The sequence below is a fragment of the Atta colombica genome, unplaced genomic scaffold (genome assembly GCF_001594045.1).
Source record: "Atta colombica isolate Treedump-2 unplaced genomic scaffold, Acol1.0 scaffold195, whole genome shotgun sequence".
NCBI classification, from domain to species: domain Eukaryota; kingdom Metazoa; phylum Arthropoda; class Insecta; order Hymenoptera; family Formicidae; genus Atta; species Atta colombica.
In genome coordinates this window covers 168,154-180,527 of record NW_017259288.1, presented here as the reverse complement: position 1 = coordinate 180,527, position 12,374 = coordinate 168,154, and the positions used below count along the sequence as shown (strand labels likewise).

The following is a 12,374-nucleotide window of genomic DNA, read 5'->3' as shown; positions in this document are numbered from 1 at the left end:
CGATATATTTTTTCTCCACGCTCATTCGCTTGTTGCGAATGATTGTGTTTCTGATTTTTTAATTGAATTGAAAAATTCCCACTATCTGTCTTTTCGCTCTCGACGTCGCTCTCGCTCCAATTTTTTGAAGGAAGACTATCGTAACTTGAATTGCTGCTATTTCGTATAGTTAGCCAGCGTTTCAATTTGTAAGCGTTGCGTAAGGCGCAATGTGATTCGACGCTGGTTCGAAATCTGTGATGCGTACAGCGTTGTCCACGATCTTCGAAATGTAGTAGATTTTTGAAAGATGAAGAAATTCCCTCCAGATTATATCCATTTCTAGAGAATAAATTACTCAGATAGTCTCTCGTCCTTTGATATAGATATAGCGTGTGTGACGTGTAATGTCATGCAGATGTATCGTAAAGTTTTTTTTGGATTGACGTCTCCATCGAATCATTCGATTTCGTGATAATTTCGTATAAGCCAGTTGTTTTCTCGTCTTATTTTCTCAGGTAAATCGTCAAATGGGCAGAGACATCATAATCCAGTGTCCGGTGATCGTCGCATTAATCGCTAGAATGTGACTTCTTTCGGAATAAAGTTTTCTTCGATATCGCGAAAACCTTGTATGTCGATGACTGTATCCATTATTATATTCGAATTTGCGCTACTTTTTTTATGTCACGAAATGTTGGCGTCGGTATCGCAAAGACAAGACTGAAGTTTTTTTCATCATCTCCCCTGTCCAATTAGATGAGAAAAAAATATATAGTGGAGGGGGAAAATAATTTTCTCGCGGAAGCCATAGGGAAAAGTCGACAATGACTTGACGGAGTCGAATTTCTAAAACGTTATCAAATTCGGCATAGCCGATACAATTAATAGTCACGAAAAGAGATTTTTCGAATTTCACTTCTAATCATAAGTTTCCATGTTTTACGAGATTCCAATGTCCTGCGCAATTAGCGGATAGATCTGGAATAAGATCGAAAGCGAAAAAAGTGTAGCCATTGGCGTAATCATCTCTACTTATAGAATTACCCTCGTTCAGAAAGTGAATACCAGTTACCGAGAATAATGTGTAATAAGCTTCAGTAGAGCGGCTCGTCTTTCTAAAAATTTGATTGTATCTATTGGGAATTTGCATGCCATCGACATACAGCGAGAAGAAATTTATACCGTAATTGAAATTTTTGAAATTAAACGGATTCAATTTTCTATCACCATTAAACGCCTTGTTGTCGATTATTATTCGTTTTGGCAGCAGTCCGAATATTGCATTGTTTATCGATTCCCCCACGACGCCTGCATGTATCATGAATGTTTTAACTTCGACTCTCGTAAGAGAATACTTGACGGTATTACTCAACATTCTAGCGTATGCAAGTAACACACTCGGGCTTATTTGTGTTCTTCTTACAAATACATTAGTGTCAAGAATGCGTATTTTCGATATCGTTTTATTCTCCATAAGACGAAATGAATCTTTCGAACGTACGAATCTCATTCTAACTTCCACTCCGTTAATTAAAAATTTATCTTTATTGAAAACGTCGCAGTGAAGGTGACCAATGTGATCTAGAGCGCGATTTCCTTGAATGAATTGCGCGCGTTTCTCGAGCGCTGTATTTAGATTTGACGAGTCTAATGTGTCGTCCATGTAACCAGAGATATCCGCATCCCATAAGCAAGAAGTCAGATGGGAGATTTTTGCGGATAAAGCATAACGCCTCGATGTACGCGTGGTACGCATAAACGTTGTTTGATAGCGATACGAGCTTTTGATTGAAATATACGTCGATTTGATTGAATGCAGTAAATGATTTACGGGTATTTTTGCCTTGCCGTCGGGCCGTGCGACCGATATGCTCTCCCTGCATTCTTCGCTTTCTACGCGTATGCGAAGGCTCAACATGGTGTAAGTGAAGTTTAGATAGTCTTCTCCCCGAGTATGACGAATTCTATGGGCGAATCGTCCGCGAGCGAAGTTACGAGTTTGTAATAAATCTATTACGAACTCTCAATGCTGGTTTGCGTAGGAGGCAGAGAGAAGAGATCGAGTTCGCTCTTTATATACTCGCTAGAGTGGGTATGAAGAAAAGATATGCTTTTTCTTCAGCCACGATTTCTTATCTCAATTAAGAGAATATGTATGAATATATATGAGAATATGAATCGGATACATTGCCTTTCTTAACTCGATGTTTCCTACCGGATGATTTTTTTCGTCTTTCTTCCTGTAGCACGAATTTTCTTTTTCTTCTTCGTTACTTTTTTGCTCTTCTTCCCTGTAGTACTTCTCGATGATTTTCTTTTGATCGTTCGGCGTCGTTTACGATGCATGATACGTCTATCTCGACTATCGGGTGGAAACTGAAGCGCCGCGGATTTCGCGGATATTTTATATTCCGATCCCTTTATCAGAGAATTTATTTTTTCTTTGGCTTTTCTCTTCAGATTACCCCGTGATTCCGCGAGCCGACTTTTGACCACTTCCTTTAACGATTTATTATTTTTGACATCTTCTCTTACATTAATTTCCGCACGTAAAGCTTCTTTACCGATTCACGGCTCCAAGGTCATGCTCTTTTATTTGGTGGGACCAGCTCGGCGTAGTGTATTATGAACTGTTAAAACCGACTGAAACAATCACAGGCGATCGGTATCGAACGCAATTGATGCGTTTGAGTCGAGCATTGAAAGACAAACGGCCGCAATACAACGAGAGACACGATAAAGTGATTTTGCAGCATGACAATGCTCGATGATTCCTCGTTCTGATTGGACGTGGGCATTCACGTGATACAATTTGCCATTCTCTCCCTGTGAGCCTCTCTACCATTTACATATGTTGATTTTATTTTGTGGACTGGCGTTGGTATTTTAATAAAAGTCCCATCAATGTAGCCAAGAACTTTTGGAAATCCTGCAATCTTCAATTTTATTAAGTTTTTTATTTTTGGAATATTACGTTTTTCGTTTACAAATAAAAAATCATCATCACTACTTGATGACAACGAAAGAAGAGTATTGCATCATTCTCATTTATGAATGTGTTCCAAAATTAATTGCCAGTACTGAAAATCTATAGTGCACGTAACGTAAACTATAGCATTTTCAGTATTATTATTGGCAATAAATTTGGAATCACAATCATATCAATTCCTGCCATATTTTGCGTGCAATCGATACCGTTCGTAGTAGATTTTTGCACGAAAGTGCGAAAACTCGGCACTAGATTTACCAATGAAACAGCGCACACGATTTTCGGTCCTCATTACGAAATTCCTAATGAAACACACAGTTCGCGCTTAATGCACACTCAATGCGCATCAATTCTCCCAATGAAAAACGCTATTAGAAAGAGATTCTGTCCAACTGCACACACATATTAGGTGTACAACTTTGCTTCCGCCGTTTTCCTATAGATGACTTTAGTGATAAGTGGTGGTCGAAATAAATAGATCATAGACATCATACAATAAACTTGGGCATCTGTCAACATAACCCCATAGAAACATTAGTCGATTTGTGTCTGCATAAAGTTATTCTCGATTGAAAATGTCCGTTTACGAGCCAAATTCTCATCATTTTCGGGAGATTTTAATTTTTTGCTTCAATATGAAAAAAATCTGCGGCTGAGGCTCATCAAATGCTCTCAAATACTTATGGTGAGGCCGCTATTAGTGAAAGAACGTGTCGTGAGTGGTTTCAAGAACGGTGATTTTGACGTCGAAGACCGGCAGAGCGGAAGAGAGGTTTTCGAAGATGCAGAATTGGAGGCATTACTTGCAAGACTCGTGTCAAAATCAAGAAGAATTGGCACGATCATTGGGAGTGACTCAACAAGCCATTTCAAAATGCCTCAAAGCCATGGGAATAATTCAAAACAAGGAAATTGGGTGCCGTACGAATTGAAGCCGAGAGATGTTGAACGGCGTTTGTTTGCTTATGAACTGCTTGAAAGGCAAAGGAAGGAATTTCTGCATTGTGACTGGGGACGAAAAATGGATTCATTACGATAATACCAAGCGCAGAAAATCATGGGGAGTTCCCGGCCATGCTTCCACGTCGACGGCCAAACCGAATATTCACGGCTCCAAGGTCATGCTCTGTATTTGGTGGGACCAGCTCGGGGTAGGGTATTATGAACTGTTAAAATCGACTGAAACAATCACAGGCGATCGGTATCGAACGCAATTGATGCGTTTGAGCCGAGCATTGAAAGACAAACGGCCGCAATACAACGAGAGACATGATAAAGTGATTTTGCAGCATGATGACAATGCTCGACCCCATGTTGCGAAAGAGGTCAAGACATACTTGGAAACGTTGAAATGGGAAGTCCTACCCCACCCGCCGTATTCTCCAGACGTTGCTCCCTCTGACTATCACTTGTTTCGATCAATGGCACATGGCCTGGCTGACCAGCACTTCTGGTCTTATGAAGAAGTAAAAAATTGGATCGATTCGTGGATAGCCTCAAAAGATGACCAGTTTTTTCGACGCGGGATTCATACGCTACCCGAAAGATGGGAGAAAGTAGTGGCCAGCGATGGACAATACTTTGAATCATAAATGTATAACCAGTTTTTTACAATAAAGCCTCGAATTTCGGAAAAAAACGGCGGCAAAGTTGTACACCTAATATAATCCATTCCATCATGATCCGACTCTCACCAGTGATTTATACTCGTATTCATAGTCCTTCTTTGAGGAATGAGGATTCCTAATTTTTCATTTCACGTTAAAGTTTCATAAACCTTCCTTGACCAAACAAGGAGGTTTATTAGCTTCCTTTTCTCGAGGAAAATTACGAGTTTCCTTCCTCGAGGAGGAGATGCAACTTTCATAATCAAGCAAATTTTTAAATTTAGTTCGTCACATCGTCTGTTTTGATCGCTTTTAATTTAGATCTATCGCATCGATAATTATTGTTGATAATTAGCTTTTTGTCGGAAGTAAACTGTGCCAAAAGCATATTTTCCTTCTTCATATAATAAATATTATATTATGACAAATTCGATTGGAAGCACTGATGCATATTAAAGCCGTTGTATATTGATTTAATTTGAGTATAAAAATAAAATGCAAATATTTCGAATTACATATTTTACCTAACAGTACAGTAAAATATATTGAGTATTTCACAATTTAATCGATTTCTATGTTTATTATTGAATATCTTTACGTTATTATGTACGATGATATTGTACATCAGTGCAGTGAGTGCATCCAATCAAATTTGCTATTAGTTTTATTTTTGTCCATTATTGTTGCAAAATGTTTAATTACGACTTTATTTAATCAACAATGCCTTTATAACCTTTATTATTCGTAATTCACGATATTAGATTTGCATATATTATATATTATGACATGCTGCCTTCAGTAGATTACTAAAATTCCTAAAATATTACTTCTTTTGGAAAGGCAGATCCATTTATGAAACAAGAAGATTTTAGAGAATCGAGGAATTCTTCATGGAGACTTTCTCCATTCTTAAAATAAAGAAAGACTATAAATATAAATTAGGATGTATTTCGAACCGAGTTAGTTTAGCTTATTCTTTTTCCTAGATGTTGATAATCCCGTAACTAAAGTTTCAAACGGCGACGGCCGTCAAAATAACATCTGTCCATACATGTAAAATTTTTTCCCGAGTTGCAGCTCACGAACTTGCTCTTATTTTCTTTTTATAATTATTTCACGAGTCTGTGAGTTGTAACTAGGTCATAGAGATAATTATCGATAAGACGTTTAGGCCCAGTTTCACAACGCACGGTTAATTCTTAATCGAGGTTCAACTTATTCTCAGACATTGTCTCTTTCTAATTCTAGAATTGAAAAGAAATGAGAAACAAATTAAACCTCAGTTAAGAATTAACCATGAGTCGTAGAACTGGGCCTTATCAAGCTCCAATTAGCTTAACCAGTCTAGTAATTTTGCAAGATTCCAACTGAAACAGATATCAGAGAGAAAATGCAAAAAGAGAAATTATAAATATAAATGTATTAACTCTTCAGTTCGTATTTTTTCTCATCAGCTTCAATTGATCTTCAGAATCCTGTAAAGTTACTAGACTGGTTAAGCTAACTAGAGTTTGATAAAAGCCCTAAAAATTAACCGTCAGTTGTGGAACTGGGTCTTAGAGAATCCCATTATTTACTTGAAGTACTCAATTTTAGAACAGTGTTAACAACTAACAACATTAAAGGAATTACTTTCTTTCTTTTATTTTTTAATAATGGTATATATTTTTTTAATTGAATTACAAAATATATCATAATGGTAATATAATATTAAATATGACATTCTATGTCTTATCAAGATTCACAAAAAATTGAAAATTATATAGTTATAAAAAGAGTAGGTCCCACCGAGATTTGAACTCGGATCGCTGGATTCAGAGTCCAGAGTGCTAACCATTACACCATGAGACCTTGGTCGAAAGTTTTTGCTCGATATTACTTTCTTTAATATATACAGGGTATTTCACTTAAGACCAGGCCATCCGAATAACACCCACAGGTTTTGGAGATAAGAAGAAATACTTGAAATAAAGTTGTTAGTATCGAGAGGAGCTTCATGTGATGATAAACATTTTTTAAATAAATTAAACAATGTAAAATAGGGCTAAGAATCACTCTGGATATTATGTGAGTAACAATTTATATTATTATAATATTATTATAATATTATTATAAACAATCTGAAAATTTGTACAGACGTTTCGAACTCTGGCGGATCATTTTCAATGTTAAAAAAATAAATTTTAAAATGTTACCGGTATCTATGTAAGATGTTCAAAAATTAAAATATAACAAGCGCATGTTGTACTCGCATGTTGGTAAGAAGAATAATGGCAAGATACGATCTGGATTTAAGCAGCTTCACATCGGAACATGATGTTAATCGATTCCAGAAGTCACATAATAATCGTATGAAGTCTATTATCTTATGATATCTATCGTGAACTTCTCAAATTTACAACAGGTTGATACAGTGAAATCAATATAAGATGGATGTTACATGTTTCTCACGCACGCACGCACGTTCCTTTTACAACTGCTGATTAATATTAGATCATCCAAAAAATTGAAAAAATTGAGTACTACAAATTATTATAAAATTCAGCGATATCAAATGGGTCTTAATACTATAGAACTTTGAAACGTAATGCTAGAACATAAACATTTTTTCCCAAGTGGAGGCGCTTAGGAAATTTGAAGGTCATTTTGTTTTTTTAAATAGAATTATATGAATTTTTGTACATAACTTGATTGCTCTAATTATTCTACATATAAAAATATTGTAATGATATCGAAAAACCAATAGGTTACGAGATATTTTATTCTGGCACATATTGACATAAAATTATTAAATAACTTATAAATTATTAATTTTTTGATAATTATCTTAATACTTTTATGAACAGAATAATGAGATGAATCAGTTAGTAGAAAGAAAATTAATTATTGTGTATAATTCAAATAATAAGTTTTTATATACAGTAAGAGATATTTTATAAAATTATTAATTTAAATTAAAATTATTAATAACAATTTTAAGAGAAGTGTATTAATAAAAATATATAAGAACTATTTCACATCATATACATGTGACATTTATTTATCTATATATCGTCTTTACAAAATGTAAAATGTAGTATTGTTATGTACATTTACAAATTTGTCAGTGAGTTTAGTTGATTTGTTTTCTTTTTTTCGAGTTTTATATTTTACCGAATTGTTCTTTTTATTATTATCAATACATTTTACTCGTTTTTTTCAATTTAACATAATTATATTAATATTTTCTTCATTTGCTAAATTTTCTTCCTTAGAGATTATCTAAAAAAATTTTGTACTTTATATATTATTTTGAAAATACAATTTATTATTATATAACATATAAGATAATAGTAAACAACAATTTTTATAAAGTAAATCTTCATGCATATATAAAAATTACGCAACTATTATAAAAAATATTACCTTATTTTTTTGTATTGTTGCATATTTCGAGAAGATTGTATTTTTTGAATTTGTAGTAATGAGGAGCGACAGAGAATAAACAAACCCCACGTATTACTTCAACAATCACAGCTATGTCTGGGTTTTTCAAATCTGCTTTATTACCTGGATTTTTTTTCAATATTATTTCTGCCAAATCTTCAATGATTTCGTCTCTTTTAATGCTGTTATTACTGCGACGACTAAAATGTTATTAACTTTATAAATAAAATATCATTATATTTACCAGGATTGATAAATACAAAATACAACCAGTTAACTTACTTAAACACAATGCTGAATGTTTTAGGCTCTTGAACAAAATATTTTTCAAATAATTCATTTGCTTTTGTCTTTATATTATCCATATATGCTTTGCAAACAACCTCAATTGGAAGTAACCTTAATAAGTATCTAGTACATTGTTCTTTGGTTGTATCTAATTTAGAAACAATTTTGATAACCAATTCTAATGGATTTGATAAAGTACTTGTTATAAAAATCATATTTTTAACACCTGTATCTACTACCTACATGGAAAATAATGATAATTGTAAATGTTATCTCAAAGAAAATAACTTCATTAATGTTAGTCAATATGACAAATGTACTTGAAATTTTCGAGAAGACAATGACATTTTATGTTCAGTTCTAAGTTCATTGATTTCTTTCTCTAAAACAATTGATATGTCATCATCAATATCCTCTATAGATTTATCAGTTTCCTTTTTATGGAGTGCGTTTGTTGATGTTTCAGATTTCTTAAAATGAAAAAATAAAAATATATTCATAATAATTAACAGCAAATATTTACAAATATTCAATATATTTTGCTTTACATAATTAAGTACCTTATGTATTTCCGATTTCTCATCTGCAAACAAATTGAGCAATCTATAGGCCTCAGTAATGCAGCCTCTCTCATGAAAGTTGCACGTGCATAGAAATCCTGTCATACCGGGTTCCAACACAAATTGTTTACGTTTCTTAGAATCCTTACGATTCGCGACATATCTGTCATTCCTTTTTCGTGTATTTGTTGCACTGTTCATTTGCATTTATTTTATATTTACTTTCTTCCTTTAATTTCTATCTTGAATCAGAATAAAAATCTCACATTTATTTATCTTTTTCGTACCGCAAAAGAAAGTCTTTGATAATATAATGGCTGCGTTCGGAAATCATTTAGAAACGTCGCTCGGATGCCTCCGATGTGACGTTTCCGAACACAGCCAATATAAGGAATATAGGCAGTGTTCATCAGTTAATTCTTATTTTAAGATAGTTTTAAGTCGCTAATGTGGCCCTCTGATTGGTTCATGACAACTTAAGACTATATTTAAGAGGGATCGATTGTGTTTCTTCAAATGAGGTGAAAATTATAAAAGTGAGCAAATTCACTAGATTCACTTATTCAATTATTTCATAATTTAATTGATCAATACCTAGTAACCTTTCCTCACTTTGGTAATTTTCATCTATCAAAATCCACAATCCTCCAGGTCAGTTTTAAATATAAGATCCGACTATGAATCTAAATGTAAATATCAATCTAAATGTAAATATGTCCGATATCCAATAAATGCATCCAGAAGCATGCTCATTTCGTGCATTTAAACGTGGTCTAGAATATCAACGAGATATGCGGGATTCACACTTGGGTTGTCTGGAAAGTTCGTGTGAATTTCTCAACAGATGTCGTTCGAAGGCGAATATCATATGTTTATGTCAGATGCTTTCGTATTTTGATTAGACATTTCAACGCATAATTAGTGATATTAATTATCCCAATAAATTAAAAACTGTACTTGAAATCAGCGACGTGTATCGTATGACATTTTACAATCAATTAGAAAGCAGAATTTTATTTCGTAACGATGGCCTAGTTTCCACCATTTAAAACGGATCAGAATGAACCAATCAATTACAGTCGAGCATTCCCCTGTCGTTCGACTGTGATAGGGAAATACTCGATTGTAGTTGGTTGGTTTAAACCCTTGGTTAGGTAGATATGAAGCAAAATTCTGTTTTCTGATTGGTTGCAGAGCATCGTATGATGCACGTTGGATCCAGTGTAAATCCAACAATACTACTAAAGATAGTAAACGCTTATGGAAATTCGCATGTCTATTAAAATTTAAGTGATTAAGGTCTGGTTGCACTAACGTTACTTTGACTTTAAGCAAGGCTTAAACCTCTCTCTGTCTCGTTTTAAAGCGAAAGAAAGACGGAGATAGAGAGAGTTTTAAGTTTTGCTTAAAGTCAAAGTAACGTTGGTACAACCGATTTTGGAATAAGAAACTGGAACTTTAAAATTATTAAACGGACACGTTTTATAAAGCTTGAATACTTTTTATAGTAAAAATTGAAAATACGCCGGTTATCTTAAATTTTGATAAAAATAAACTCAATCTTGTGAAATCTTTTTCCCGAAAACGGGAAAAAGATTTCACAAGAAAAAAGCGTCGATCTGCCCCACGAACTGAAATATTAACTTAAAGTTGATAACTATTAAGGTTAGGAAATCAGTACAAAATTTATCTTTTTAAAAAAAGATAGAAAAAGGCGTTAAGAGTGCATTCTTTAGTTCTTTGGACAAAAGTACTAAATTAATTATTATGTACTAAATTAATTTATATACTGTTTATATAAGAAGATCTTAAATACTACAAAATGCATGAGATATTAGTATACACTTTTTTAAAAAAAAGTAAAAAAGCGCTGTAGATATACGTTCTACAAAAAAAATTTTTATTAATTTAAAATATATGATAAAACCTAAGTGATATATATTTTTGTATCTATTAAAATCCCATAAATAAAAATTTTACTTAATTTGAACGATATATTGTACATCAGGTATATAAAATATCTGATATCAATAATTAGTACTACATTATAATCATTAAAAATTGTTACTTCAATCCAAATCATATATAAATCTTGAACACAAAACTCTATTGTACAAAATTAAAAAATGAATAATAATATAAAAGAGAGTTACAAATCTAATACAAATTTTTTTTTTTAATAATATAAATAGTTAAATTATAAAAAATAATGGTCTATAACAAACGCTTTATTCGGATTATTTTCAATGTTAACAAATTTGATTATGAACTTACTTACAATATAAAAATATATCTAAATAAAAAGATATATAAATTAAAAGGTTTGTAGTATTTTAAAAAATTAATAATGTCTCTAAACCCTAGGTTATCGCAATATATAAACGCTATGTGTGAACCTTCCAGTATTTGGAAATAATAATATAAATATACAATCTTCATACGCATCCAATATCTTCAAATAAGTCATAAACTTAAACGAAATTTGTATTGAACGATATTTTGTTAAAAATATTAGGTGTACAACTTTGCTTCCGCCGTTTTCCTATAGATGGCTTTAGCGGTAAGTGATGGTCGAAATAAATAGATCATAGACGTCATACAATAAACTTGGGCATCTGTCAATATAATCCCATAAAAACATTAGTCGATTTGTGTCTGCATCATAAAATTATTCTCGATTGAAAATGTCAGTTTACGAGCCAAATTCTCGTCATTTGCGGGAGGTTTAAATTTTTTGCTTCAATATGAAGAAATCTGCGGCTGAGGCTCATCGAATGCTCTCAAATACTTATGGTGAGGCCGCTATTAGTGAAAGAACATGTCATGAGTGATTTCAACGCTTCAAGAACGGTGATTTTGTCCAAGGTCATGCTCTGTATTTGGTGGGACCAGCTCGGCGTAGTGTATTATGAACTATTAAAACCGACTGAAACAATCACAGGCGATCGGTATCGAACGCAATTGATGCGTTTTAGCCGAGCATTGAAAGACAAACGGCCGCAATACAACAAAAGACACGATAAAGTGATTTTGCAGCATGACAATGCTCGACCCCATGTTGCGAAAGTGGTCAAGACATACTTGGAAACGGAAAAATTTGAAATGGAAAGTCCTACCCTACCCGCCGTATTCTCCAGACGTTGCTTCCTCTGACTATCACTTGTTTCGATCAATGGCACACGGCCTGGCTGACCAGCACTTCCGGTCTTATGAAGAAGTAAAAAATTGGATCGATTCGTGGATAGCCTCAAAAGATGACCAGTTTTTTCGATGCGGGATTCGTATGCTACCCGAAAGAGAAAGTGGGAGAAAGTAGTGGCCAGCGATGGACAATACTTTGAATCATAAATGTATAACCAGTTTTTTACAATAAAGCCTCGAATTTCGAAAGCCTCGAATTTACTTTTACTTTTTATTGTGAGAGAAAGAAAAATTGATATATAATTGATATATAATACTAATCTTTTAATGTTATGTTAAATGATAAGAACAATTCTAAAATGTTATTCTGCATATTAATTT

General features: G+C 33.3%; 2 protein-coding genes and 1 non-coding gene across 3 annotated transcripts; all 3 read right to left on the bottom strand.

Moving 5' to 3' along the window:
• Positions 1-904: 904 nt before the first annotated feature.
• LOC108686833 lies at positions 905-1,900 on the bottom strand. The gene has a single exon (XM_018192326.1). It carries the CDS (start codon positions 1,898-1,900, stop codon positions 905-907), a length of 996 nt encoding a protein of 331 aa, XP_018047815.1.
• Positions 1,901-6,357: 4,457 nt separating this feature from the next.
• Trnaq-cug lies at positions 6,358-6,429 on the bottom strand. The gene has a single exon. It is a non-coding gene; the product is annotated as a tRNA-Gln (tRNA).
• Positions 6,430-7,822: 1,393 nt separating this feature from the next.
• Positions 7,823-9,112, bottom strand: LOC108686835 (THUMP domain-containing protein 1 homolog). The gene is made up of 5 exons (XM_018192327.1): positions 8,853-9,112; positions 8,613-8,762; positions 8,287-8,531; positions 7,984-8,204; positions 7,823-7,839 (listed from the first exon to the last, which is right to left on the bottom strand). Exons 1-4 carry the CDS (start codon positions 9,057-9,059, stop codon positions 7,985-7,987), a joined length of 822 nt encoding a protein of 273 aa, XP_018047816.1. The 5' UTR covers positions 9,060-9,112; the 3' UTR covers positions 7,823-7,839; position 7,984.
• Positions 9,113-12,374: the final 3,262 nt, after the last annotated feature.

Bases quoted from the DNA above. Each gene is read 5' to 3' on its own strand.
- LOC108686833 (XM_018192326.1), bottom strand. From the start codon at position 1,900: ATGTTGAGCCTTCGCATACGCGTAGAAAGCGAAGAATGCAGGGAGAGC.
- LOC108686835 (XM_018192327.1), bottom strand. From the start codon at position 9,059: ATGCAAATGAACAGTGCAACAAATACACGAAAAAGGAATGACAGATAT. The intron at 8,532-8,612 runs GTACATTTGTCA...TTTTCCATGTAG, and splicing joins TGTCTTCTCGAAAATTTCAA to GTAGTAGATACAGGTGTTAA. The intron at 8,205-8,286 runs GTAAGTTAACTG...ATAACATTTTAG, and splicing joins ACATTCAGCATTGTGTTTAA to TCGTCGCAGTAATAACAGCA.